The sequence below is a fragment of the Saccopteryx leptura genome, chromosome 7, assembly GCF_036850995.1.
Source record: "Saccopteryx leptura isolate mSacLep1 chromosome 7, mSacLep1_pri_phased_curated, whole genome shotgun sequence".
NCBI lineage: Eukaryota > Metazoa > Chordata > Mammalia > Chiroptera > Emballonuridae > Saccopteryx > Saccopteryx leptura.
Genome location: NC_089509.1, coordinates 18,740,245 through 18,764,181, shown reverse-complemented (window position 1 = coordinate 18,764,181; position 23,937 = coordinate 18,740,245). Strand labels below are relative to the sequence as shown.

The 23,937-nt window shown below is 38.7% G+C and overlaps 1 protein-coding gene across 2 annotated transcripts in view; it reads right to left on the bottom strand.

The window, feature by feature from the left end:
* UBXN4 (UBX domain protein 4) overlaps window positions 1–23,937 on the bottom strand; it is a 43,244-nt gene that overhangs the window by 5,688 nt on the left and 13,619 nt on the right. The window contains exons 3-12 of one of the 2 annotated variants that reach the window (XM_066345533.1): window positions 21,694–21,722; window positions 21,111–21,229; window positions 19,501–19,675; window positions 16,615–16,705; window positions 8,422–8,476; window positions 7,083–7,247; window positions 6,225–6,352; window positions 4,372–4,474; window positions 1,439–1,570; window positions 127–329 (exon numbers count right to left, since the gene is read on the bottom strand). In XM_066345533.1, the coding sequence (XP_066201630.1) occupies window positions 127–329; window positions 1,439–1,570; window positions 4,372–4,474; window positions 6,225–6,352; window positions 7,083–7,247; window positions 8,422–8,476; window positions 16,615–16,705; window positions 19,501–19,675; window positions 21,111–21,229; window positions 21,694–21,722 (1,200 nt within the window). Of the gene's footprint in view, window positions 1–126; window positions 330–1,438; window positions 1,571–4,371; window positions 4,475–6,224; window positions 6,353–7,082; window positions 7,248–8,421; window positions 8,477–16,614; window positions 16,709–19,500; window positions 19,676–21,110; window positions 21,230–21,693; window positions 21,723–23,937 lie in introns of both variants that reach the window. The other variant, XM_066345532.1, reaches the window with a different exon arrangement.

Here is a 23,937-nt window from a genome sequence, read left to right as displayed (position 1 = left end):
TCAAAACATTTGAGTTTTTCCCCATATACAGAAAAAAGGCAAAGTATCTTTAACATAATTTCTTGTTTTAAATAAGGTGTTGAGCATTACTAACATTTTGCAAATGGGGAAAACACAAAGAGATACCTTTTTTCTGAACTGCTAGATGATGCGAGGTGTGAGGATTCCGAAGATGCTGCTCTCACTGAGGTCTGTGCAGGAGGAGGATTGCTAAATAAGAAGTTGCTAATCAATCTCCAGATGGCAAGGAATGGGTAAAGAACTGTCCCCAACAATGTCCAAAAGTCTCCACTGGAAGAATGTACCATGGATGTAGTTGGTCTTCCTGCCTAGAAATTAAGAAATAAACCTAGATAAAGACTACATCAGTCCAATCACATCACACTCAAGGTTCTAGGTGAATTTTTTATCTGAAAAAGAAAGTACTAATAATTTTAGTTTACTGCAAGAGGGGAAAGTTACCACCTTTGCTGTGTTTCAAGTGTATATAAACTTCTGGAGCTCTGCCTTTTTTTTTTTTTTTTTGAGCCCTGCTTTTTAAAGGAGTCATCACACATAGAAACCATAAGGTAGTTTTTGGTAAAATGAACCAAATATTTTAAAGAGAACTAAACTTTTGTATTGAAATCAGTAACTTTGACAAAGTCTTTTATGATGATTTAAAAAAACAGTAAAGCTTCAAGCCTCAGTGAAGGCAATTCTCCTGATTATTGAAGGGCTAGCTGTTTTAGGCGTGTGCTCTAGTTCGGAGCAGGGAAGACTCCACTAAGCCAGACCCAGACACCCAGGCTCTCATCCCCTCTGCCAGGTAAGGTGGCACCTTGGCAAAGGAACTTCAGCTTTCTGAGCTTCTTTTCCTCATCAGAGGTTAAAATATTGTTGTAAGGATAGAATTGACGTTAAAAATGTTATTTTTATGTTAAAATGTATTTTTTAAAAACTTGGTAAACAAAATAGTACACAAATAAAAAACACTAAGTCTATGGATTAGATACCCTGAATTTCTTTTCTTCTTCTTCTGTTGGTCATTTTTTTGTCCATGACAATAGGTAAGGAAAACATTAAAACTTAAACTATTGCTTCAATAGCAATAAAAATACATAAAGCACAGAATAATGGAACAATACATTGATCTAACATTTTTGGATAATGTTATCCAATATACAATATACCTTTCACCTTCCCTTCCTCTAATTATAAGAAACAATTAAGAGCCCTGGCTGGACGGCGCAGTTTGTTAGAGCTTCATCCCAAAGCACAGAGGTTGCTGGTTTGATCCTCAGTCAGGGCACATACAGGAACAGATCCATGTTTCTGTCTCTTTCTCTCCCTTCTTTTCTAACACCAATAAATAAAATAAAATAAAAAACAAAAAAAGACAATCAAAAGTAGAACAAATAGGACTGTATGAACAGGAAGAATATATATGTATACATACTGGCAACAGTACCACAGAAGCACTTGGGGCAAGTTCCAAATCCAGTAACTTCTTTTTATAATCTTCTTTGGTAAATTCTCTCCTGGGAAACATGGTTGCTAATGAAAAATTACCATAAGTGTTGCCAACAGTCTGTAACATAACAGTAAATTTAAAAACATTACAATAGTGCTTTTTAAGGAGTAAGATATTACATATCCATAGTCATTTAAAATGACTGCTTTAATTAAAATTACCTTGATTTTAAAAGTTTATTTAAATATAGCCTGACCAGGCGGTGGCACAGTGGATAGAGCATCAGATTGGGATGCGGAGGACCCAGGTTCTAAACCTCAAGGTTGCCGGCTTGAGTGCGGGCTCATCTGGTTTGAGCACAGGCTCGCTAGCTTGACCAAGGTCGCTAGCTTGAGCAAGGGTCACTTGCTCTGCTGTAGCCCCCTGGTCAAGGCACATATGACAAAGCAAGCAATGAACAACTAAGGTGCTGCAACGAAGAGTTGATGCTTCTCATTTCTCTCTCTTCCTGTCTGTCTGTCCCTATCTGTCCCTCTCTGTGTCTCTGCCAAAAACAAGGAAAAAAAAAAACCTTTCGTAATTCAAAAATTACCATAAAATAGCAAGAAAATAGGTCCTAAAACCATATGAACTGAATAAAAATGATCAATTAGCAATTTTTTTAAGTGTAGCTGTAGTTTGCCATGAGTTTTCACTATCCTTTACAAACTTAAAATAGTATCGTCCAAATACATTTGGACTACACTGTATAGGTACTCCCTACTATAAATCTGGAATAATCAGGAGTTTCTGCCTCCTCCTCTCAAAGAAGAAATGGTCTATATATAATCAACCCTCACCATACATATAAACCCAGACCCAGGAAATTCTACTGAGCAGCATCAGTCATTCTCACAATTTTAAGTCATTCACAGTTATTAAAAATCTTAGACAACGGTTTATCTAGAAGATTCCAAAGAAAAAGATTAACACTTGTTTTTCTTTAATTTTTTACTGTAGGTCATTCATACCTCTCACTGTTCTCACACTAACATAATGGCATACACAAATGTTAGTGTGAGAAGTAGGTCATTCTACTGAGATTTCACAGGACTGATGTAATCAAGGATCTTTTCACCCCTCATGTGGCTTCCTCTCTTCACTTACCTGTGGCAGACGCAATAAGACTCAGGTGAGGGGCACCCCCTCTTCGGAGGCCCCAGGTGGGGCACCAAGGCAAAAGAATAAAATTGGCTATTTGGGTTGGTACTACTACAGAGCTTAGGGAAAAGAGTTCTTAAATTATTGTCTTGTTCAGCCCAGCTCACCAGTGGAGGAAGGCAGAAAGCAGGTATTCTGGCCTAAGCTGTGCCCACACAGTATATAAAGCCTCAACCTGGAGTGCTGAGGTTGCCAGTTTGAAGCCCCAGCTTGCCTGGTCAAGGCACACACAAGAAGCAACTACAAGTTAATGCTTCCCTGCTCCTCCCCCCCTTTCTCACTCCTCTCTCTAAAATGAATAAATAAAATCAAGAAAGAAAAGAAAAGAGAGAGAAAGGGAGGGAGGAAGGGAGGAATCCTTTCTAGGGACCCATAAGTGAAACAGTAGACTAAATGCAGAGAAAAGATCTAGTAGAAAGATCTGAATTCTAATTTTAACACTGAAGTGACATATGAGATAAATACTGGTACATACAGTGTGTCCGTAAAGTCATGGTGCACTTTTGGCCGGTCACAGGAAAGCAACAAAGACAATAGAAATGTGAAATCTGCACCAAATAAAAGGAAAACCCTCCCAGTTTCTGTAGGATGATGTGGCAGCATGTGCGCATGCGCAGATGATGACATAACACCGTGTATACAGCGGAGCAGCCCACGGCCATGCCAGTCGAGATGTGGACGGTACAGAGGAAAGTTCAGTGTGTTCTGTGGCTCGCTAAATTCTAATCTGTGACCAAAGTGCAACGTGAATATCGGCAAATTTATAACGAAGTGCTACCACATAGGATTAACATTACTCGGTGGGATAAGCAGTTGAAGAAAACCGGCAGTTTGGTGGAGAAACCCCGTTCTGGTAGGCCATCAGTCAGTGACGAGTCTGTAGAGGCTCTACGGGATAGCTACCTAAGGAGCCCGAAAAAAATCTGGGCGTGAGCCCGCATCGAACTGCACTGAATAGGTATGAAACTGGGAGAGTTTTCCTTTTATTTGGTGCAGATTTCACATTTCTATCGTCTTTTGTTGCTTTCCTGTGACCGGTCAAAAGTGCACCATGACTTTACGGACACACTGTATAATAAGCCTAGGTCCTATAGGACAACTGATGCTTAGAATACATTTTGAATTAAGAAAGCAATCAGAAAATAAAAACTAAGTGGAAGTTACTCATATCTTATTTTCACATCAAATTTTCATATCAAATTTCATATCCATGTAGATTTTGGAGTAAGGTCATGTTCAAGAAGTAAATTCCTGGAGAAGATATTTGTTGGTAAAGATTACTGGTCTTTAGGCTTGGATAACTGGCAGATAGTGGGAAAATGGCCAGCCCCACAGCATTCCAAACAGCCTGCAGAAAATGGGGAGAGGACCAAGAAAGACTATATCCTTTATACCGGGGACAACTCCCTCTGATTAGACCTTTGGAAAATCATTTGATTGTCACTATGCCCGCTGAATATACTAAAGCAATGAAAAAAGTTTCTGAGTTTATTGTACAATATCAACAAATCCCTATTTTTGCAGGACACACACACAAGCTATCCCCACATGGCACTAATACAAGATGGAAGCTCAACCACACCTGAGTTGTCCTTTCCCTCCCTCCTGGAGGCAAATCATGACTCACTCACATTCTTCAACTTCTGATTGAAAAGTTTCCCCTCCTACATTTTAATAGCCTATTCATATATCTTTACTACAACTCAGGACGAACTTACCTGGGCAGCAAACTGCCTCGCCTCTTCTAGAGGAGCATCAGAAGGGAACTGATTTGTAAAGGAAGAACCATCAGGAAGACGGAACTGAATTCTTGCAATGGTGCTATGAAGAAAAGTACAATTCAGTATCTTTCCTTCTACATATTCTCAAACAACATAAATAGTTGAAGAAAATGGAGGTGGAAATGTATAATGAAAATAGGTTTTTTTCACAATATCAGATCTTTTCATTCATACTTTTTAAAAACAGCTTTACTAAGATATAATTCACATAAATAAAATTCACCCTCATACAGCATACAATTCAGTCATCCTTAATCAAGTCAGAATTATGCAATTACCAACAATATTTAAGAACATTTCTATCACCCTAAAAAGGAACCCCAAGCCCATTAGCATTCCTCTCTCCTCTAACTCTGGCAACCACTAATCTACTTCCTGAAGCTATAACTTTGTCTACTTTGGACATTTCATATAACAAAATCACACAGTGTGTGACTTTCATGTACCACTATGTTTTCAAGGTTAATCCATGTTATATCATGTGTACGTCATTCCTTTTTATTGCTGAATAAATTCCACCGTATGGCCTGACCGGTGGTGGCACAGTGGATAGAGAGCATCGACCTGGGACGCTGAGGTCCCAGGTTTGAAGCCCTGAGGTTGGTGGCTTAACCCTGGGCTCATCAAGCTTGAGTGAAGGTTCACTAGCTTGAGCATGGAGTCACCAGCTTGAGCACGGTATGACCAACATAATCCTCAGGTTGCTGGCTTGAGCCCCTTGGTCAAGGCATATATGAGAAGCAATCAATGAACAACTAAAGTGACACAACTATGAGTTGATGATTCTCATCTCTCTCCCTTCCTGTCTCTCTCATAAAAAAAATTCCATTATAGGGGATATACTATGTTTTGTTTATCCATTCTTTAGTTGATGAACATTGGATTATTGCCACTTTTGATTGTGATGAAGAATGCTGCTATAAATATTCAAGTACAGATTTTTGTGTGAACATATTATTTCCTTTCTTTCTTTTCCGTTTTTAAAGATTTTTTTGTCTGACCAGTGATGGCACAGTGGAAAGAGCATCAATCTGGGATGCTGAGGTCCCTGGTTCAAAACCTCGAGGTCGCTGGCTTAAGTTCAGGCTCATCTGGCTTGAGTGCAGGCTCGCCAGCTTGAGCGTGGGGTCGCTGGCTTGAGCCCAAGGTCGCTGGCTTGAACAAGGTGCCATGTGCTCTGCTATAGCCTACACCCCCACCCCAGTCAAGGTACATATAAGAAAACAATCAATGAACAACTAAGGTGCCATTATGAAGAACTGATGCTTCTCATTTCTCTTCTTTCCTAACTATGCTTCTCTGTCTCTCTCTCTCTGTCACACACACACACACACACACACACCACCTAATACAATGATTACAGTGCAGCACTCCGCTGGTGTAGAGTACTGGTTGTTTAACCTTGTGATGATAGCATGCCCGACTGGAAGCTGAGGCTCTCTGTTGCTGCCCACACCATGAGAGAGAATAATACCACACGTCACTTGACCAGGAAAAGATCAAAATTCAAAATTTGAAGAAAGGTTTCTACTGACTGCTTATCACTTTCACACTATGGTAAAAGTTGAAAAATCTTTAGCGAACCACTATAAATTAGGAACTGTCTGTATTTAGTAGGAACATTCATTCGCATTCAACAACAAATACCATCGGCAGCTGCCTAACTGGTCAATGTGTCCTTCTGGAACTACTCAGTATAACCACAGCATATGTCAGTGTTAAAAAGCAGCCCACAACTGCTGTTCTCAGCTGCTACATACACAAAAATGTTTAAGCAGGAAATAAAGTACCTTCTTTCCCTGGCAGAAGCCTCCCTCCTAGCTTCCATTTCTGCCTGTTTAGCCAGCAAGGCAGCAGCTTTAGCAGCTTCTACTTCTTCCTTTGTCTTTGCAAAACGTGCAGCTCTCTCTGCACGATCCTTTAAAACAGTTGTGAGACACCAGTTATCTTCCACCGCCAGAATGCTCCACTCACAGATTGCCAAACACAAAGAACAAACATACACATGCGTGAAATATCTTAAAGCCATACGTGTTAACTTTATCACTCGGGTTCTGGTACCAGGACCAGAGTTGTTATTAAACAAACTCAGACTTGATTTTAGTCACTACTATATCACCGGAGCCTAAACAAGGTCTGGCATATAGTAGATAAGTATTTGTTGAATAAACAAATAAACAAACAGTGTTAAAGTAGGCATGTTTTTCATATGTATTACAATTACAACTGCTCAATTAAAACAATTGTTCAAAAACAATCCTAAACTTCTACGTGACGTTCTAAATCCTTTGCATATCCCAAAAAAGAAGGTTTGTGACTAGAGGAAACTGCCAGGTGACCAATTCTTAGCTTCTTTTCTAGGGAATCTGTGAAAAATACCTTTTGATGATTCCTGATAAAATTCATAACATAAGGGTAAAAATTACTTTGAAAAATATCATCACAATTTTAATCTTTACTTTAATACACAATTTCTGTTATAGGAAGCTGAGAATTGGTACATTTGGAGTCACTAAATTTTACTATTTTTATGTACACTGGCAATAAACCAAAACTACTGTGCACAGAAAAACAATTTCACAAATGTTCTACAGTCAAGTATTAAAAATAAATTTTAAAAAATTTTTTAAAAAATTAATAATACTCACCAATGCAATCTGCTGTTTTATACGTTCTCTAGCTGCCCTATCTTCTGCCTTTTCTCTGTTTCTTTCCTCTAACATTCTTTTTGTTAATTCCTCTTCTTGCTTTCTTTTATAATCCAACATTTCCTTTCCAGTTTTTCTCCTTTCAATTTCCTTCTTAATCTCTCTCTAAATTAAAGAGAAAGTTTTATGAACTAAAACATAATTTAAAAACTTGCCCTAGCTATTATTCCGTATGTGGGAAAACTGGCTGTAGGTATAGCTAAAGGAATAAAACAACTTCATACAATGTAAGAAGTCAGTAGGATTTATTAACCTCATGAAATAATGGTCAAATGTCTATCAAATTACACAACTTTGGCAATTGTTCTATTAAAATAATGATGTGGTCAATGTAATCTCAAAACAAAGAAAATTATAGGTCTTTGGTGTCTAAGGTAAACATGTTACCCTCCAAGGACAACAAGGCAGTCAGGCTTGAAGAAATGATAATCTTACTATATTAGAATCTCAAAAAGATGATGCACATTAGGTGTGCATGGTGAGAAAATTAAATGGTACACTAGAATGCAGCAACACCACAGGAAAAATTCATCAAAAAGTATAAAATTTTTTTCACAAAAAGGAACTAAAATTTTTATCTGCATTAAAGCAAGATAATTTTAGTTAGTCCCCTTATTCTTTTTTTTTTTTTTTCATTTTTCTGAAGCTGGAAACAGGGAGAGACAGTCAGACAGACTCCCGCATGCGCCCGCCGCATGCGCCCGACCGGGATCCACCCGGCACGCCCACCAGGGGCGACGCTCTGCCCACCAGGGGGCGATGCTCTGCCCATCCTGGGCGTCGCCATGTTGCGACCAGAGCCACTCTAGCGCCTGAGGCAGAGGCCAAGGAGCCATCCCCAGCGCCCGGGCCATCTTTGCTCCAATGGAGCCTTGGCTGCGGGAGGGGAAGAGAGAGACAGAGAGGAAGCGCGGCGGAGGAGTGGAGAAGCAAATGGGCGCTTCTCCTGTGTGCCCTGGCCGGGAATCGAACCCGGGTCCTCCGCACGCTAGGCCGACGCTCTACCGCTGAGCCAACCGGCCAGGGCTAGTCCCCTTATTCTTAGTGAAAAAGACTCACTGCACAGGAAGAAATGATGAGCTAACTTACTTCTAGCAACTTACAAAAAGAACACAAAGTATACACTGTATCCTACTACAGGAGACAGGTAATTCCCTTCCTTGTGCTGCAACAAGGAACTGGAATCAGGAAGACATACTAGGTCAGCCAGTTGAATAGGGAGTCAAGTGTTTACTGACTTAATGGAAGAGTAAAACAATGCTTAGTACACAGATTTTACCTGTTCTTCCTCTTTCCTTTTCTCTTCTCTTCTTTCTTCAAGTTTTTTGTTTAATCTGTATTTAAAAAAAAATTTTAATAGATTAAGTGAAACACCATATTAACATAAAATACATTTAGCAGATTTATTTAGTTAAAAACAACTGAGAAATGTAGAAACAAACAAACAAAAGCTCCTAAGGGCAAAGCAATGAATTATTTACCTTGCCCCTGGCAGCTAGAGAAACACCCGAGTCAGTGGACGCCCCTGGAAAGCCTGGTTCCAACTCTAAATGCCTTACCTCTTACCACTACTAGTTCCCTTGTCTCTCACCAGATTTACTGGTACTTGATAGTGATTGAAAAATATACATATATAGAGGCCTACAAGTCATTGAGAATAATGGGTAGGCAAAGAAGCATAAGTCATATGCTTCAACAAGATAAATCCTATGATAAAGTCTTGGACAGATCGGAAGTAATCAAATTACAGATGCAGAGTATAAAATAATGATTTTTAGGATGCTTAAAGATCTCAAAGCTACAATGGATGGACTTAATGAACACTTCAATAAAGAAATAGAATGCATTAAAAAGGACACGGAAATCATAAAGAAGAACCAGACAGAAATGACAAACACAATATCAGAAATGAAGACTACGCTAGAAGAAATGAAAAGCAGGCTGGATGAAGCAGAGGATCAAATCAGCGACTTAGAGGACAAGGTAAGTGAAAGCACGGAAGTGGAGCAGCAAAAAGAAAAAAAAAACAAAACAGAAAAAATCTGAGGAAACTCTAAGAGAGCTCTGTGAAAACCTAAAGAGAAACAACATCTGCATCATAGGGGTTCCTGAAGAAGAAGAGAAAAAACAAAGGTTAGAGGTTCAATAAAATTATAGCAGAAAACTTCCCTAAATTGATGCAGGAAAAAGTCACACAAGTTCAAGAAGCATGGAGAATTCCATTAAAAAGAAACCCAAAAAAATCTACACCAAGAACCATCATAATTAAAATACCAAAGCTAAGAGATAAAGAGAAAATATTAAAAGTTGCTAGCGGAAAAAACACTATAACCTACAAAGGAGCCCCCATAAGGATGATATCCAACTTCTCAAACAGAAACACTTGAGGTCAGAAGGGAACAGCAAGACATATTCAAAGTAATGCAGAACAAGAGCCTACAACCAAGACTTCTTTATCCAGCAAGGCTATCGTTTAAAATTGAATGAGAAATAAAAAGCTTCCCAGACAAAAACAAACAAACAAACAAAAAAAACCTCAAGGAATTCATTACAACCGAACTAATGCCGCAAGATATATTCAGGGGCCTGTTGTAAACAGAACAAAAGGCGAAAATAATATAGTAAAAGAGGAATATAACTTTAAAGAATAAAATGGTGCCCTGGCTGGTTGGCTCAGCGGTAGAGCATCGGCCTGGCGTGCGGGAGTCCCGGGTTTAATTCCCGGCCAGGGCACATAGGAGGAGCGCCCATCTGCTTCTCCACCCCTCCCCCTCTCCTTCCTCTCTGTCTCTCTCTTCCCCTCCTGCAGCTGAGGCTCCATTGGAGCAAGGATGGCCCGGGCGCTGGGGATGGCTCTGTGGCCTCTGCTTCAGGCGCCAGAGTGGCTCTGGATGCAACAGAGCGACGCCCCAGAGGAGCAGAACATCGCCCCCTGGTGGGCATGCCGGGTGGATCCCGGTCGGGCACATGCGGGAGTCTGTCTGACTGCCTTCCCGTTTCCAGCTTTGGAAAAATGAAAACCAAAAAACAAAAACAAAACAAACAAAAACAAACAAAAAGAATAAAATGGCAATTAACTACATATCAATAATGACCTTAAATGTAAATGGATTAAATGCTCCAATAAAAAGACATAGGGTAACTGAATGGATAAGAAAACAGGACCCATACATATGCTGTCTATAGGAGACGCACCTCAAAACAAAAGATGCACACAGACTGAAAGTATTAATAAAAGGATGGGAAAAAATATTTCATGCAAATGGAATGAAAAAAAAGCTGGGGCAGCAATACTTATATCTGACAAAATAGACTTTAAAACAAAGACTATATAGTAAGGGATAAAGAAGGTTACTACATAATGATAAAAGGAGCAATACAACAGGAAGAGATAACCATTATAAATATATATGCACTTAAAATAGAAGCACCTAAATATATAAAACATTTTGATGGACATAAAGGCAGAGCTCAACAACAATACTATAATAGTAAGGGATTTCAATACCCCACTAAAATCAATGGACAGATCCTCAAGAAAGAAAATTAACAAAGAAACAACAAAATTAAGGAATACACTAGATCAACTGGATTTAACAGATATCTTCAGAACCTTCCATCCTAAAGCAGCAGAATATACATTCTTTTCAAGTGCTCATGGTACATTCTCCAGGATAGACCACATATTAGGGCATAAAACCAGTCTCAACAAATTTAAGAAGACTGAAACCATATCAAGCATCTTCTGAGACCACAATGGCATTAAACGAAAATCAACTACAATAGGAAAACTGAAAAATATTCAAAAACTTGGAAACTAAACAGCATGATATTAAACAACGACTGGGTCAAAAATGAGATCAAGGAAGAAATAAAAAATTTCCTTGAAATGAATGAAAATGAGCATATAACAATTCAAAATCTGTGGTCCACAGCAAATGCAATCCTGAAAGGGAAGTTCATAGCATTACAGGCATACCTTAAGAAGCTAGAAAAAGTTCAAAAAAAACCCAACTTAATCCTGCAACTAAAAGAACTAGAAAAAGAAAAGCAAGTAAAGCCTAGAGGAAGTATAAGGAAAGAAATAATAAAGATCAGAGAATAAATGATATAGAGACTAAAATAAAATATAGAGGACCAATGAAACCAAGAGCTGGTTCTTTGAAAAAGTAAAAAAGATCGATGAACCCTTAGCCAGACTCACCAAGAAAAAAGAGAAAGGACTCAAATAAATAAAATTAAAAATGAGAATGTAGAAGTAACAACAGACACAGCAGAAATACAAAGGATTGTAAGAAAATACTACGAAGAACTGTATGCCAAAACTTAAGACAACCTAGGTGAAATGGACAAATTCCTTGAAAAATGTAATCTTCCAAAAATCATTCTGGAAGAATCAGAAAACCTAAATACAACAAATTTGTTCAATTAAAACAAATGAGATAGAAACAGTTATCAAACTCCCAACAAACAAAACCTCGGGGCCAGATCACTTCATGGGCGAATTCTACCAAACATTCAAAGAAAAACTGCTATCCTTCTCAAGCTATTTCAAAAAATTCAAGAGGAGGGAAAACTTTCAAGCTCCTTTTATGAGGTGAGCATAATTCTGATTCTAAAACCAGGCAAAGACAACACAAAGAAAGAAAATTATAGGCCAATATCCCTGATGAATTTAGATGGCTAAAATTCTCAACAAAATATTAGCAAACTGGATCCAGCAATACATAAAAAAAAATCATACTCCATAATCAAGTGGGATTTATTCTGGGTAGGTAAAGCTGGTACAATATTCACAAATCAATCAATGTGATTCATCATATAAACAAAAGGAAGGACAAAAACCACATGATAATATCAACAGATGCAGAAAAACCATTCGATAAAATCCAGCACCCATTTATGATCAAAACTCTCAGCAAAGTGGGAATACACGGAACATACCTCAACATGATAAAGGCCATCTATGATAGGCCCACAGCCAACATCATACTCAATGGACAAAAGTTAAAAGCAATCCCCTAAGATCAGGAACAAGGCAGGGGTGCATCCTTTCACCACTCTTATTCAACATAGTCCTGGAAGTCCTAGCCACAGCAATCAGACAAGAAATAAAAGGCATCCAAACTGGAAAAGAAGAAGTAAAACTATGATACTGTACCTAGAAAACTCTAAAGTCTCAGTCAAAAAACTACTGGACCTAATAAATGAATTCAGCAAGGTGGTAGGATTTTAAAAAAATACTCAGAAATCAGAGGCATTTTTATACACCAACAATGATCTGTCTGATAGATAAATTAAGAAAACAATCCCCTTCACTATTGCAACAAAAAAAAAATACCTAGAAGTAAACTTAATCAAGGAGGTTAAAAATTTGTACTTGGAAAATTATAAAACATTGATAAAAGAAATCAAGGAAGACACAAACAAGTGGAAGCATATATTGTGTTCATGGCTAGGAAGAATAAACATCATTAAAATGTCCATATTACCCAAAGCATTTTATAAATTCAATGCAATTCTTACTAAAATACCAATGACATACTTCAAAGATATAGAACAAATATTCCAAAAATTCATATGTAACCAAAAAAAAAAAAAAACATGAATAGCCTCAGCAATCTTGAAAAAGAAGAATAAAGTGGATGGTATCACATTTCCTGATACTAAGTTATAATACAAGGCCATCGTACTCAAAACAGCCTGGTACTGGCATAAGAACAGGCATATAGATCAATGGAACAGAACAGAGAACCCAGAAATAAACCCGCACCTTTATGGACAATTGATATTTGACAAGGGTGGTGATAGCATAAATGGAGTAAAGACAGTCTCTTTAACAAATGGTCTTGGGAAAATTGGACAGCTACCTGCAAAATAATGAAACTAGAGTACCCACTCACACCATTCACAAAAATAAACTCAAAATGGATTAAAGACTTAAATGTAAGTCATGAAATCATAAGCATCCTAGAGGAAAAGATAGGCAATAAGCTCTCCGACATCTCTCGGAGCAATATATTTGCTGATTTATCTCCACTCTCAAGGGAAATAAAAGATAGGATAAACAAATGGGACTATATCAAACTAAAAAACTTTTGCACAGCTAAAGACAATATGAACAAAATAAAAAGGCAAACCACACAATGGGAGAACATATTCGACAATACATCTGATAAAGGGTTAATAACCAAAATTTATAAAGAAGTTGTAAAACTCAACACCAGAAAGATAAAAAGTCCAATAAAAAAATGAGCAAAAGAGATGAATAGACACTTCTCCAAAGAGGACATACAGATGGCCAATAGGCATAGAAAAAAATGCTCAACATCACTAATCATTAGAGAAATACAAATTAAAATCACAGTGAGATATCACCTCACACCAGTAAGAATGGCGCTCATCAACAGAACAACACAAAGTATGTGCTGGCGAGGATGTGGAGAAAAGGGAACCCTCCTGCACTGCTGGTGGGAATGCAGACTGGTGCAGCCACTGTGGAAAACAGTATGGAGATTCCTCAAAAAAATTAAAAATCGAACGGTCTTTTGACCCAGCTATCCCACTTTTAGGAATATACCAAGAATACCATAGCACAGTTTGAAAAGGAGAAATGCACTCCCATGTTTATTGCAGCATTGTTTATAATAGCCAAGATCTGGAAACAGCCCAAGTATCCTTCAGTGGACGAGTGGATTAAAAAGTAGTTGGACATATACACAATGGAATACTATGGGGCCGTGAAAAGAAGGAAATATTATTTTTTGTGACAATATGGATGGAACTGGAAACTATTATGTTAAGTGAAATAAGCCAGGCAGAGAAAGAAAAATATCATATGACCTCACTCATATGAGGAATCCGACGAACAATATGAACTGAGGAGCGGAATAGAGACAGAGGAGGGATCAAAGGATCCAGAAGGAAACCAGACAGAGGAATGGTGATGATAAGGTGATAGGATGGGACGAGAGCAGAAAAGCAAATCCTGGATGGGGACAGGGGAGATGTACTGGGGAACACGGGTGACATTAGACTCTATGTAAACACAATAAATTAATTAAAAAAAAAAGAAAAATATAAATATACTTCTTCAAAAATATATACATATATAAATCAATGACTTACAAATGTCTTACCCATTACATATTAGTGAACAATACGGTATAATATTGTTAAAAATAATAGCAAAAAACTGAAGGCTAGCATTTATAAAAACTAATACCATAATTGATTTACAACTATAAGAAATGAATCTATTAAAAACTAAGACTTCTGAAAGTAGACAGTGATAACAGTTGCACAATCTAGTGAATATATTAAAACTCACTGATATGTACACTTTAAATTTGACTGTATATAATTACATTTCCATTTTCAAAAATAATGGAACTTTCTGTAAGAGGGATCTGGGTTACACAGGTACATGTATTTGCTAGATCTCAGCCAGAACAACTTATGTCAGAAATCAAGAGAGGTAGGTCCACGGACAGAGGATCCAGTATGAAGGAAATTCTACTAACCAAATTTGGGGCAATCTGTGCACCAAAATGAATAAGAGAAATGAACTGTAACACAGAGAAAAAAGGATTCATGAGACAGCTTACTGCTGAGGGCAGTTATAAACTGGTTTAACCACTTTGGAAAACTGTCCAGTATCTATGACCCAGAAATTCTCATCTTTACAAATACACCCAGAAGATATGTTCACCAAGACACATACAAGAATGTTCTGCCCTATTCATAATAGCTCCAAACTGAAAACAACATAAATATCCATCAACAGTAGAATGGATAGCCTGACCAGGTGGTGGTGCAGTGGATAAAGCATCAACCTGGGACACTGAAGAATGCTGCAGATAACGGTGTCCAGTGGTGGTTTTGGTGTTAGCAAAACAGAAGAAAAGAAAAGAGGATGAGTCCCTGGGAACTTTGGTTCCAGCCTTACACCATTTTTCACCACTGTGAGAGGATCTGTCCTGCTTTTCACATCAAGATCCTGGCTATGACCAACTCCTACAAAGAATAATCAGAATCCAAGTTTTGCTGAAATGAAGTTGATTTTTATAGTTGTGAGTGAACCCAAATACCTAATGTCAGCAATCATTTTGAACCTTCTTTATAGTATCTATGTGAACAAGAAAATATCAAGTCTCCCTAAGTAATTTTTCTTAATATTCATATATATATATAATATTAAATGATTTTAACTCTGGATTAAAATAAAATTTCTGCTTATCAATTTACCATTAACTCATACAACTTTTAAGAATCATAGGCCCTGGCCAGGTTGGCTCAGTGGTAGTGTCGGCCAGACACATGGATGTCCAGGGTTCAAGTCCTGGTCAGGGCACACAGGAGAAGCGCCCATCAGCTTCTCCACACCTCCTCCTCTCGTTTCTCTCTCTCTCTCTTTCTCTTATTCCCTCCTGCAGCCATGGCTCGATTGGAGCAAGTTGGCCCTGGACACTGAGGATAGCTCCATGGCCTCCACCTCAGGTGCTAAGAAGAGCTTGGTTGCAACCAAGCAACACCCCAGATGGGCAGAGCAATCACTGCCTCGTGGGCTTGCCAGGTGGATCCCAGTTGGAGCACATGTGGGAGTCTGTCTCTGCCTCTCCTCCTTTAAATGAATTAAAAAAAAATCATAGTATCATAGTATAAAAAAGACTATGATTTACTTATTCCTAAATCATTGAAGTACTAAACTAGAAACTATAAGTCAGAAATGTGTTATCTGATTATCAGACCAACTAATAACAAGTGACATTTAATAGACACAATTATGCAGAACCCAGGCTCAGTATACAATTATAAAATTAGCTGAAATTCTTCCCACCTGAAACTTATTATCCTATGGCATGGAGAGATAAAAGCAGAAGTGACAGAGTGCTCTCCCCACCAGGAGCACACTCACGCCTATCCCTTCCCCTCTTCTTCCCTCACAGGCGTGCATCTTCTAAACTCTGAGGGTCCCCATGAGACGTGCAGCCAGGGGAGTAGTGGGCAGCAGAGGCTCATCCTGGGCCAACCCTATGAAACTGTCTCCAGCACAGTTTCCTCCCACTTTTCAGTGAGGCAAAGTATCCTTGCCTAGGCTCTCCTGTTGCTGCTTCTATCCTAAACCCTTCCTTGTTTCACTGTCCCCAGCTTTAATAAATGTACTTTTAAAATTAAATAAAAAGCAGAAGTGACAGATGAAAACACACATACAACAAAATGTCAGTGAAAAAGAGTCTTGGAATGATCAGATCTAATAAAGCTGACTGATGACTTCAGAGATACAGAAGAACTTTACTTCCAGAATTAATCTTTATGGATACAAATAAGCAGGTCAAGTAATAAAAAAAAATATATCAACCCAGAATTCTGAAACTTCATTTGTATAATTTTAGCTTTTACTCAAATTCATGAAATAACTGAAAAACCACTGTCATTTTAACAAAATACTATTGCAAAAATAAGAGCAAACCTTTCCACTCGGATAGTGAGGTCCTCTGCCGGTCTCTGATTTGAACATCCATTAGGCTCCTGAGGCGCAGTGGCATGGCCTGATCTTTCTCCTTCTTATTTATTAAATATAAAGAAATAAAAAAAAATACCTCGTTTAATGTCAGTTTTTAAAAGGATAAATCCTATGGGTTACAACACTTGGTAATTTTGTTGCTTAAACATTACATATTTTCCCTAAGAATGGAACAGGTGATAAGAATAGAGCTATTACTAATTCTGAAGTTTGGATCTGGACACAATAGTATATAAAATAGGCAATAAGGCAGTTACCCAGTTGAGGTCCACCAAGGCAAAGTTAGAAATATAACATGAAGAAATATTAATCTGGGAGGAGGCGATATAATAAAAATAGAGTAAGCATGCCTGGATATGGGTAGGCTGCACTCGAGCAAGGTTGTCCAATATCTACAGTGTCAAATACAGTAACCACTAACTACAGTGTACTGTGTTGTCTGTTTTTTTGATATTGTATTCTAAGCACACTTCAGGTAGGCTAGACTAAGCTAGGCTATGCTGTTTGGTAGGTTACATGTATTAAAAGTATTTTTAGCCTGACCTGTGGTGGCACAGTGGATAAAATGTCAACCTCGAATGTTAAGGTCACCGGTTTGAAACCCCAGGTTTGCCTGGTCAAGACACATACGGGAAGCAACTACTATGACTTGATGCTTCCCACTCCTCCTCCCTCCTTCCTCTCTCCCCTCTAAAATCAATAAATAAAATAATTTTTAAAAAAAATTTTAAGTATTAAAAAAATTATTTTTAATTGAATTTATTGGGGTGTCACTGGTTAACATAATTATACAGGTTTCAGGTGTCCAAGTCTACAACACATCTCTATACACTGTATTGTGTATTCACCCCATATTAAATGCATTTTTAACCTTTATTTTCAACTTAATGGGTTTATTTGGACATAACCCCATTTTAAGTCAAGGAGCATTTGTATTCAAAAGGGAATGAAAAATTTTAGAAATAATAAATATCCAGGTCAATATAAAACATAAGTATTCTGCTGTACACCTAAGTGGACCACACTCATAACAGTCTCCCAGTCCTATCTGCATCCACAACTTGAGTAACCTATGCATGTAAAACCTTAAAATGAAACTACTAAAAAGGGACCTGATAGCCAATCTTCAAATATTCAAACCTGTTATGTTTAACTCCATAAACAGCACTAAAGTTAAAGGGCATCAAGTTTCAGCTAAACACGGGGAAATTTTTTCTAAAAACTACCACTTTGCCTGACCTGTAGTGGTGCAGTAGATAAAGCACCAAACTGTTATGCTGATGTCGCTGGTTTGAAACCCCAGGCTTGCTGGGTTAAGGCACATATGACAAGCAACAAGGTGATGCTTCCCACTCCACCCCAGCCTTTCTCTCTCTCTCTCTCTCTCCTCTAAAATCAATACATAAAAATCCAAGAAAAAACACTTAGGACTCAACAACAGAACAGGCTTCCTAGGCAAGGTAATGAGTGTCCTATCATTAAGTGTATTTAAATAAAAGCTTGATGATTACCAGGATGGAGTGGGATAATCTTTTAAAATACTAATGTTCTAACTTCTTTGTTTATCTAACTGTACATTGACTGATACAAAGCTATATTACACCAAATAACTCTGACAACGCCCTGGCCGGTTGGCTCAGCGGTAGAGCGTCGGCCTGGCGTGCGGGGGACCCGAGTTCGATTCCCGGCCAGGGCACATAGGAGAAGCACCCATCTGCTTCTCTACCCCCCCCTCCTTCCTCTCTGTCTCTCTCTTCCCCTCCTGCAGCCAAGGCTCCATTGGAGCAAAGATGGCCCGGGCGCTGGGGATGGCTCCTTGGCCTCTGCCCCAGGCGCTAGAGTGGCTCTGGTCGCGGCAGAGCGACGCCCTGGAGGGGCAGAGCATCGCCCCCTGGTGGGCAGAGCGTCGCCCCTGGTGGGCGTGCGGGTGGATCCCGGTCGGGCGCATGCGGGAGTCTGTCTGACTGTCTCTCCCCGTTTCCAGCTTCAGGAAAAAACAAACAAACAAAAAAAAACCTCTGACAATGACCCCTAATAAAGTATAAAATTTCTTTTGTCCTTTCTATCAATGCCTCTTCAGTCACACCTCTTATTTCTGTAAGATCTATTTTATAGTTATCCTTTAGTTCTAATTTTTAAAATGCAAATATTCCCTTAAATTTGTCTATTATTTTATTGGTTATAAACAACCCCAAATACATTAGTTCATTTGGACCTTTGAAAATCTCCTGGCTGGGAAGAAATTTATAAAACTACTGAGTCATAATGACAGTTCCTGAATCATAGCACAGTAGCAGAAATTACAAATCTAGCTCTTCTAGACTGTTTCCTATTTGGGTTTGAAGGGCATATTCACTAAATTTATCCTATTCTGTCACTAAATGACAAATGTATTTAAGACAACCCTTTACTTAGTTAGTTAGCCCGCCTCTGCCTTGACCAGAATCCACCAAGCAAGCCTCCTAATAGCCATGCTCTGGCCATCTGGGCAGTAGCTCTGTTGCCTGGCAACTGATCTATTTTTAGTGCCTTAAGTACAGGCCACAAGCCATCCTCAGCACTTGGGGCCAATTCACTCAAACCACTGAGCCATGGCTGCAGGGGAAGGGGGGATAGAGAGATAGAGAGAGAGGGAGAAGGACTGAGAGGAGGAGGGGTGGAGAAGCAGATGGTCGTTTCTCCTGTGTTCCCTCACTGGAAATCAAACCTGGGACATCCACATACCTAGCTGACACTCTACCACTGAGCCAACCATCCAGGTCCAATCTAGGGCCTTTAAAATGAAGTGAAGGAGTATTTCTACTGTACTCAAAAGAATGCACTGAAAATTACCTGTTGCAGAATCTGACTTTGTATCAGAAGTAGGTGGTGTCTCACAAAGTTCTACATTTCCAGACTGAGAGTTTTCAGAAGTGTTGTTAGGTTCAAATGAGGTGGATGGAGTAGAGACTGAACTTTCTGACTGGCTGCCATTTGCCACTGATGGTTCACCTTTTAATGAGTGCATCTAGGAAGAGAACACACTGAAATTTAATTAACAGGTAAGAATCTAAATTTATCATGGCAAATCAGACTAAAATATGAGTAAGTCAAAATAAATACTTTCTAAGTAGATAAATCTAAATATATAATCTTAAACATGACATAATCATGTTATGGAATTCTACTATAAACTGTCAAGAGAATTAAAAGATTTTATTTTTATTTTATTTTTTTGTATTTTTTCAAAGTTAGAAGCAGGGAGGCAGTCAGTCAGACAGACTCCCGCATGCGCCCGACCGGGATCCACCCGGCACGCCCACCAGGGGGTGATGCTCTGCCCATCTGGGGTGTTGCTCTGCTGCAACCAAAGCCATCTGAGCACCTGAGGCAGAGGCCATGGAGCCAACCTCAGCGCCCAGGCCAACTTTGCTCCAATGGAGCCTTGGCTGTGAGAGGGTAAGAGAGAGACAGAGAGGAAGGAGAGGGGGAAAAGTGAAGAAGCAGATGGGTGCTTCTCCTGAATGCCCTGACCAGGAATTGAACCCAGGACTTCCACAGGCGGGGCCAACGCTCTACTGCTGAGCCCACCGGCCAGGGCCAAGAAAATTAAAAGATTTTAAAAGTATAGCTCTAAGATAAAGTCAAATTCTTAAAAAAAAAAAAGATTTTAAAAGGATAATATTGCTTTTCCTTCAAATTATAATTGAAGGGAAAAACTTACATGCTATATTAATAGTTATTTGTCCAAAGTGGATGTAAATGAGAAACTGAATAAGGTTCTTTTTTTTTTTTTTTTTTTACAGGGACAGAGCGAGAGTCAGAGAGAGGGATAGATAGGGACAGACAGACAGGAACAGAGAGAGATGAGAAGCATCAATCATCAGTTTTTCATTGCCGTTGCAACACCTTAGTTGTTCATTGATTGCTCTAATATGTGCCTTGACCACGGGCCTTCAGCAGACCGAGTAACCCCTTGCTCAAGCCAGTGACCTTGGGTCCAAGCTGGTGAGCTTTTTGCTCAAACCAGATGAGCCCGCGCTCAAGCTGGCGACCTTGGGGTCTCGAACCTGGGTCCTCTGCATCCCAGTCCGACGATCTATCCACTGCGCCACCGCCTGGTCAGGCTGAATAAGGTTCTTAACACATGACAAACAATATACTGTTAGATACCTTAATGTGAGAGCAACTCTCTTGCAACAAAGTAATATGCATTATGTGATTGGGTGAAAGAAAAAGGAGAAGGGAAAGTAAGAAGTCACTGATGTATTAAGTACAGGCACCTCTAACTTCATAATGCTACTTTCAAAACCAGTCCAAGAAAAGAGTACTTACTACATTTCAAAATTAATGGCACAGCAGGTTCCTGAATATTTAAAGCAGTTCCAAAAATATTCCAATGTCAAGTTCCTAGCTAATCAATTTCACATGTTTATACAACGAATAATTCTGTTCTTTCTCACCTGCTGGACTTTGTGAATTCTGGTAACGAGTTCATCTGCAGAAACACTTCCTGCTATTACTTCCAAGGGAATTCCACTGTCTCCAATAAAGAAACTGGATGGAACACATACTACAGGATCTATACAGTTTAATTAAGTCTAATAATTTACGGGAAACAAGGAAATAATTTTAATAAAGCAAAACATATCATCTTTGTGAATTTTTTAGAAAATAATTTCAATTACTGCATGTGATTTAGGAATTGACTTATGATGTACTTGCATTGCATAGCTGAGTGAACATCTACTACATTCCCATCATAACCTCTACATCTATATTGCCTCTTGTTAGCTACTTCTCACATGCCAACCAAACTGCTCCATACTACTTTCTAGATGCTCATACACACACAAAATACTCCCTATAATTCCATTCCCTACAATGAACTGTCTCAAAGTACACTTAGTAATATCAAGTTCCCATAAAGAATGAATGACTTTATAAATAAAAATAATTTCTAAATGTCATGAATTAACCAAAAAACAAAGGTAAATTCTCAAACAAAACAGTATATATAAAACTGATTCTTCATTGAAAGGATACAGATTTGTGAAAACTGGAGGCAGGCTTCACTGTAAAACAAAATCAAACAGAAAATCACTAGATGAATGCAAGTGTTTCCCAAATACTGAGTTGTTTTTTTTTATTATTATTTTTTTCCAAATACTGAGTTGTTTTTATAAAAAATTATTGTACCAACTACATGCATTTTTCTGAAACTAATAGGTCCTTTCATGGCCATCAGCTGAAAACAGAAAAATATAATTCTTATTTCACAGACCTTTTTTTGCTTTATAACTGTCAGATTAAAGAACTATTCGTCCCTCATGCACTGCTGGTAGGAATGTAAACTGATACAGCCATTGTGAAAGACAGTATGGTGGTTCTTCAAAAAATTAAGAATTACCATATGACCCAGCAATCTCTTTACTGGTTATTGACCCCTAAAATTTGAAAACATTGGTACACAAAGACACAGGCACCCCCACGTTCATCACGGCATTATTCACAGTGGCCAAGACATGGAAACAACAAGTGTCCTTCGAGAGAGACTAAATAAAGGACATATGATACACACACACACACACACACACACACACAATGGAATACTACTTAGCCATAATAAACGATGATATATTGTCACTTACGACAACATGGATGAACCTTAAGAACATTATATTAAGTGAAATAAGTAAATCAGTAAAAGTTCAGAACTATACAAATTTATACTCTTGGAGAGAGACAAAAGTGATTATGAAGCAGAGCGGGGAGGGGATAAAGACAGACAAATAGCCTGACCAGGCGGTGGCGCAGTAGATAAGAGTGTTGGACTGGGATGCGCAGGACCCAGGTTCAAGACCCCGAGGTCACCAGCTTGAGCGCGGACTCATCTGGTTTGAGCAAAGCTCACCAGCTTGGACCCAAAGTCACTGGCTTGAGCAAGGGGTTATTCAGTCTGCTGAAGGCCCACGGTCAAGGCACATATCAGAAAGTAATCAATGAACAATTAAGGTGTCACAATCAAAAAAACTGATGATTGATGCTTCTCATATCTCTTCGTTCCTGTCTGTCTGTCCCTATCTAGTCCTCTCTCTTTCTGTCTCTCTAAAAAAAAGAGACAAATACACGGTGACAGAAAATTATTTGACTTTGGGTGATGGGCACACAATGCAATCAACAGTTCAAATGCTATAGAAATGTTTACCTGAAGCCTATGTACTCTTATTGATCAATAATCACCCCATTAAATTTAATTTAAAAAACTATTCTTGCAACCCACAAACTGGTGGCTAAAAAACTCAAGTTAATTATCTTCCATGTTGCTTCCTCAACACCATGTATACCTAAATATAGTATCTTGTAACAAGAAGATATTAGTCCTGGCCAGTTGGTTCAGTCAGAGCATTGTTCCATAACACCAAGACTGTGGGTTCAATCCCTGGTGGAGACACATGCAGTAAGCAATCAAGGGGTGCACAATCAAAGTGAAACAACAAATGGATGCTTCTCTGTCTCTTCCCCCCCTCCTCTGTCTCTCTAAAATCAATCAATAGGAAAATATTTTTTAAAAAGAAGTATTAGTAGTAGAATTTTTCATAATTTAAAAGACACTCTAGAACAGGGGTCCCCAAACTTTTTACACAGGGGGCCAGTTCACTGTCCCTCAGACCGTTGGAGGGCCAGACTATAAAAAAAACTATGAACAAATCCCTATGCACACTGCACATATCTTATTTTAAAGTAAGAAAAATAAAACGGAAACAAATACAATATTTAAAATAAAGAACAAATAAATTTAAATCAACAAACTGACCAGTATTTCAATGGGAACTATGGGCCTGCTTTTGGCTAATGAGATGGTTGTTACTGCTAGCCGTAACAAGTGATGCAAGTGTGCATCAGTTAGTGTAGATCTGGTTGGAGATTTCAGATGTTTCATTCTGGAAAAAGTTTGTTCACAGGCATAAGTGCTGCCAAAGATGGTTGCCATTTTGAGTGCATGGTTCCTGAGATTAGGATGTCTCAGAGGGGAGAGATGCATAGAAATTAGGCAAGCTGCTTGACTTGAATGCATCTTTCAGAGTCACAATTCTGCAGTACAGCCAGTTCCCTTTGGTAAATTGTATCCACATTTTCTTTCCCTTTTTTTTTTTTTTTTTTGTATTTTTCTGAAGTTGGAAACGGAGGCAGTCAGACAGACTCCCACATGCGCCCGACCGGGATCCACCCGGCATGCCCACCAGGGGGCGATGCTCTGCCCATCTGGGGCATTGCTCTGTTGCAACC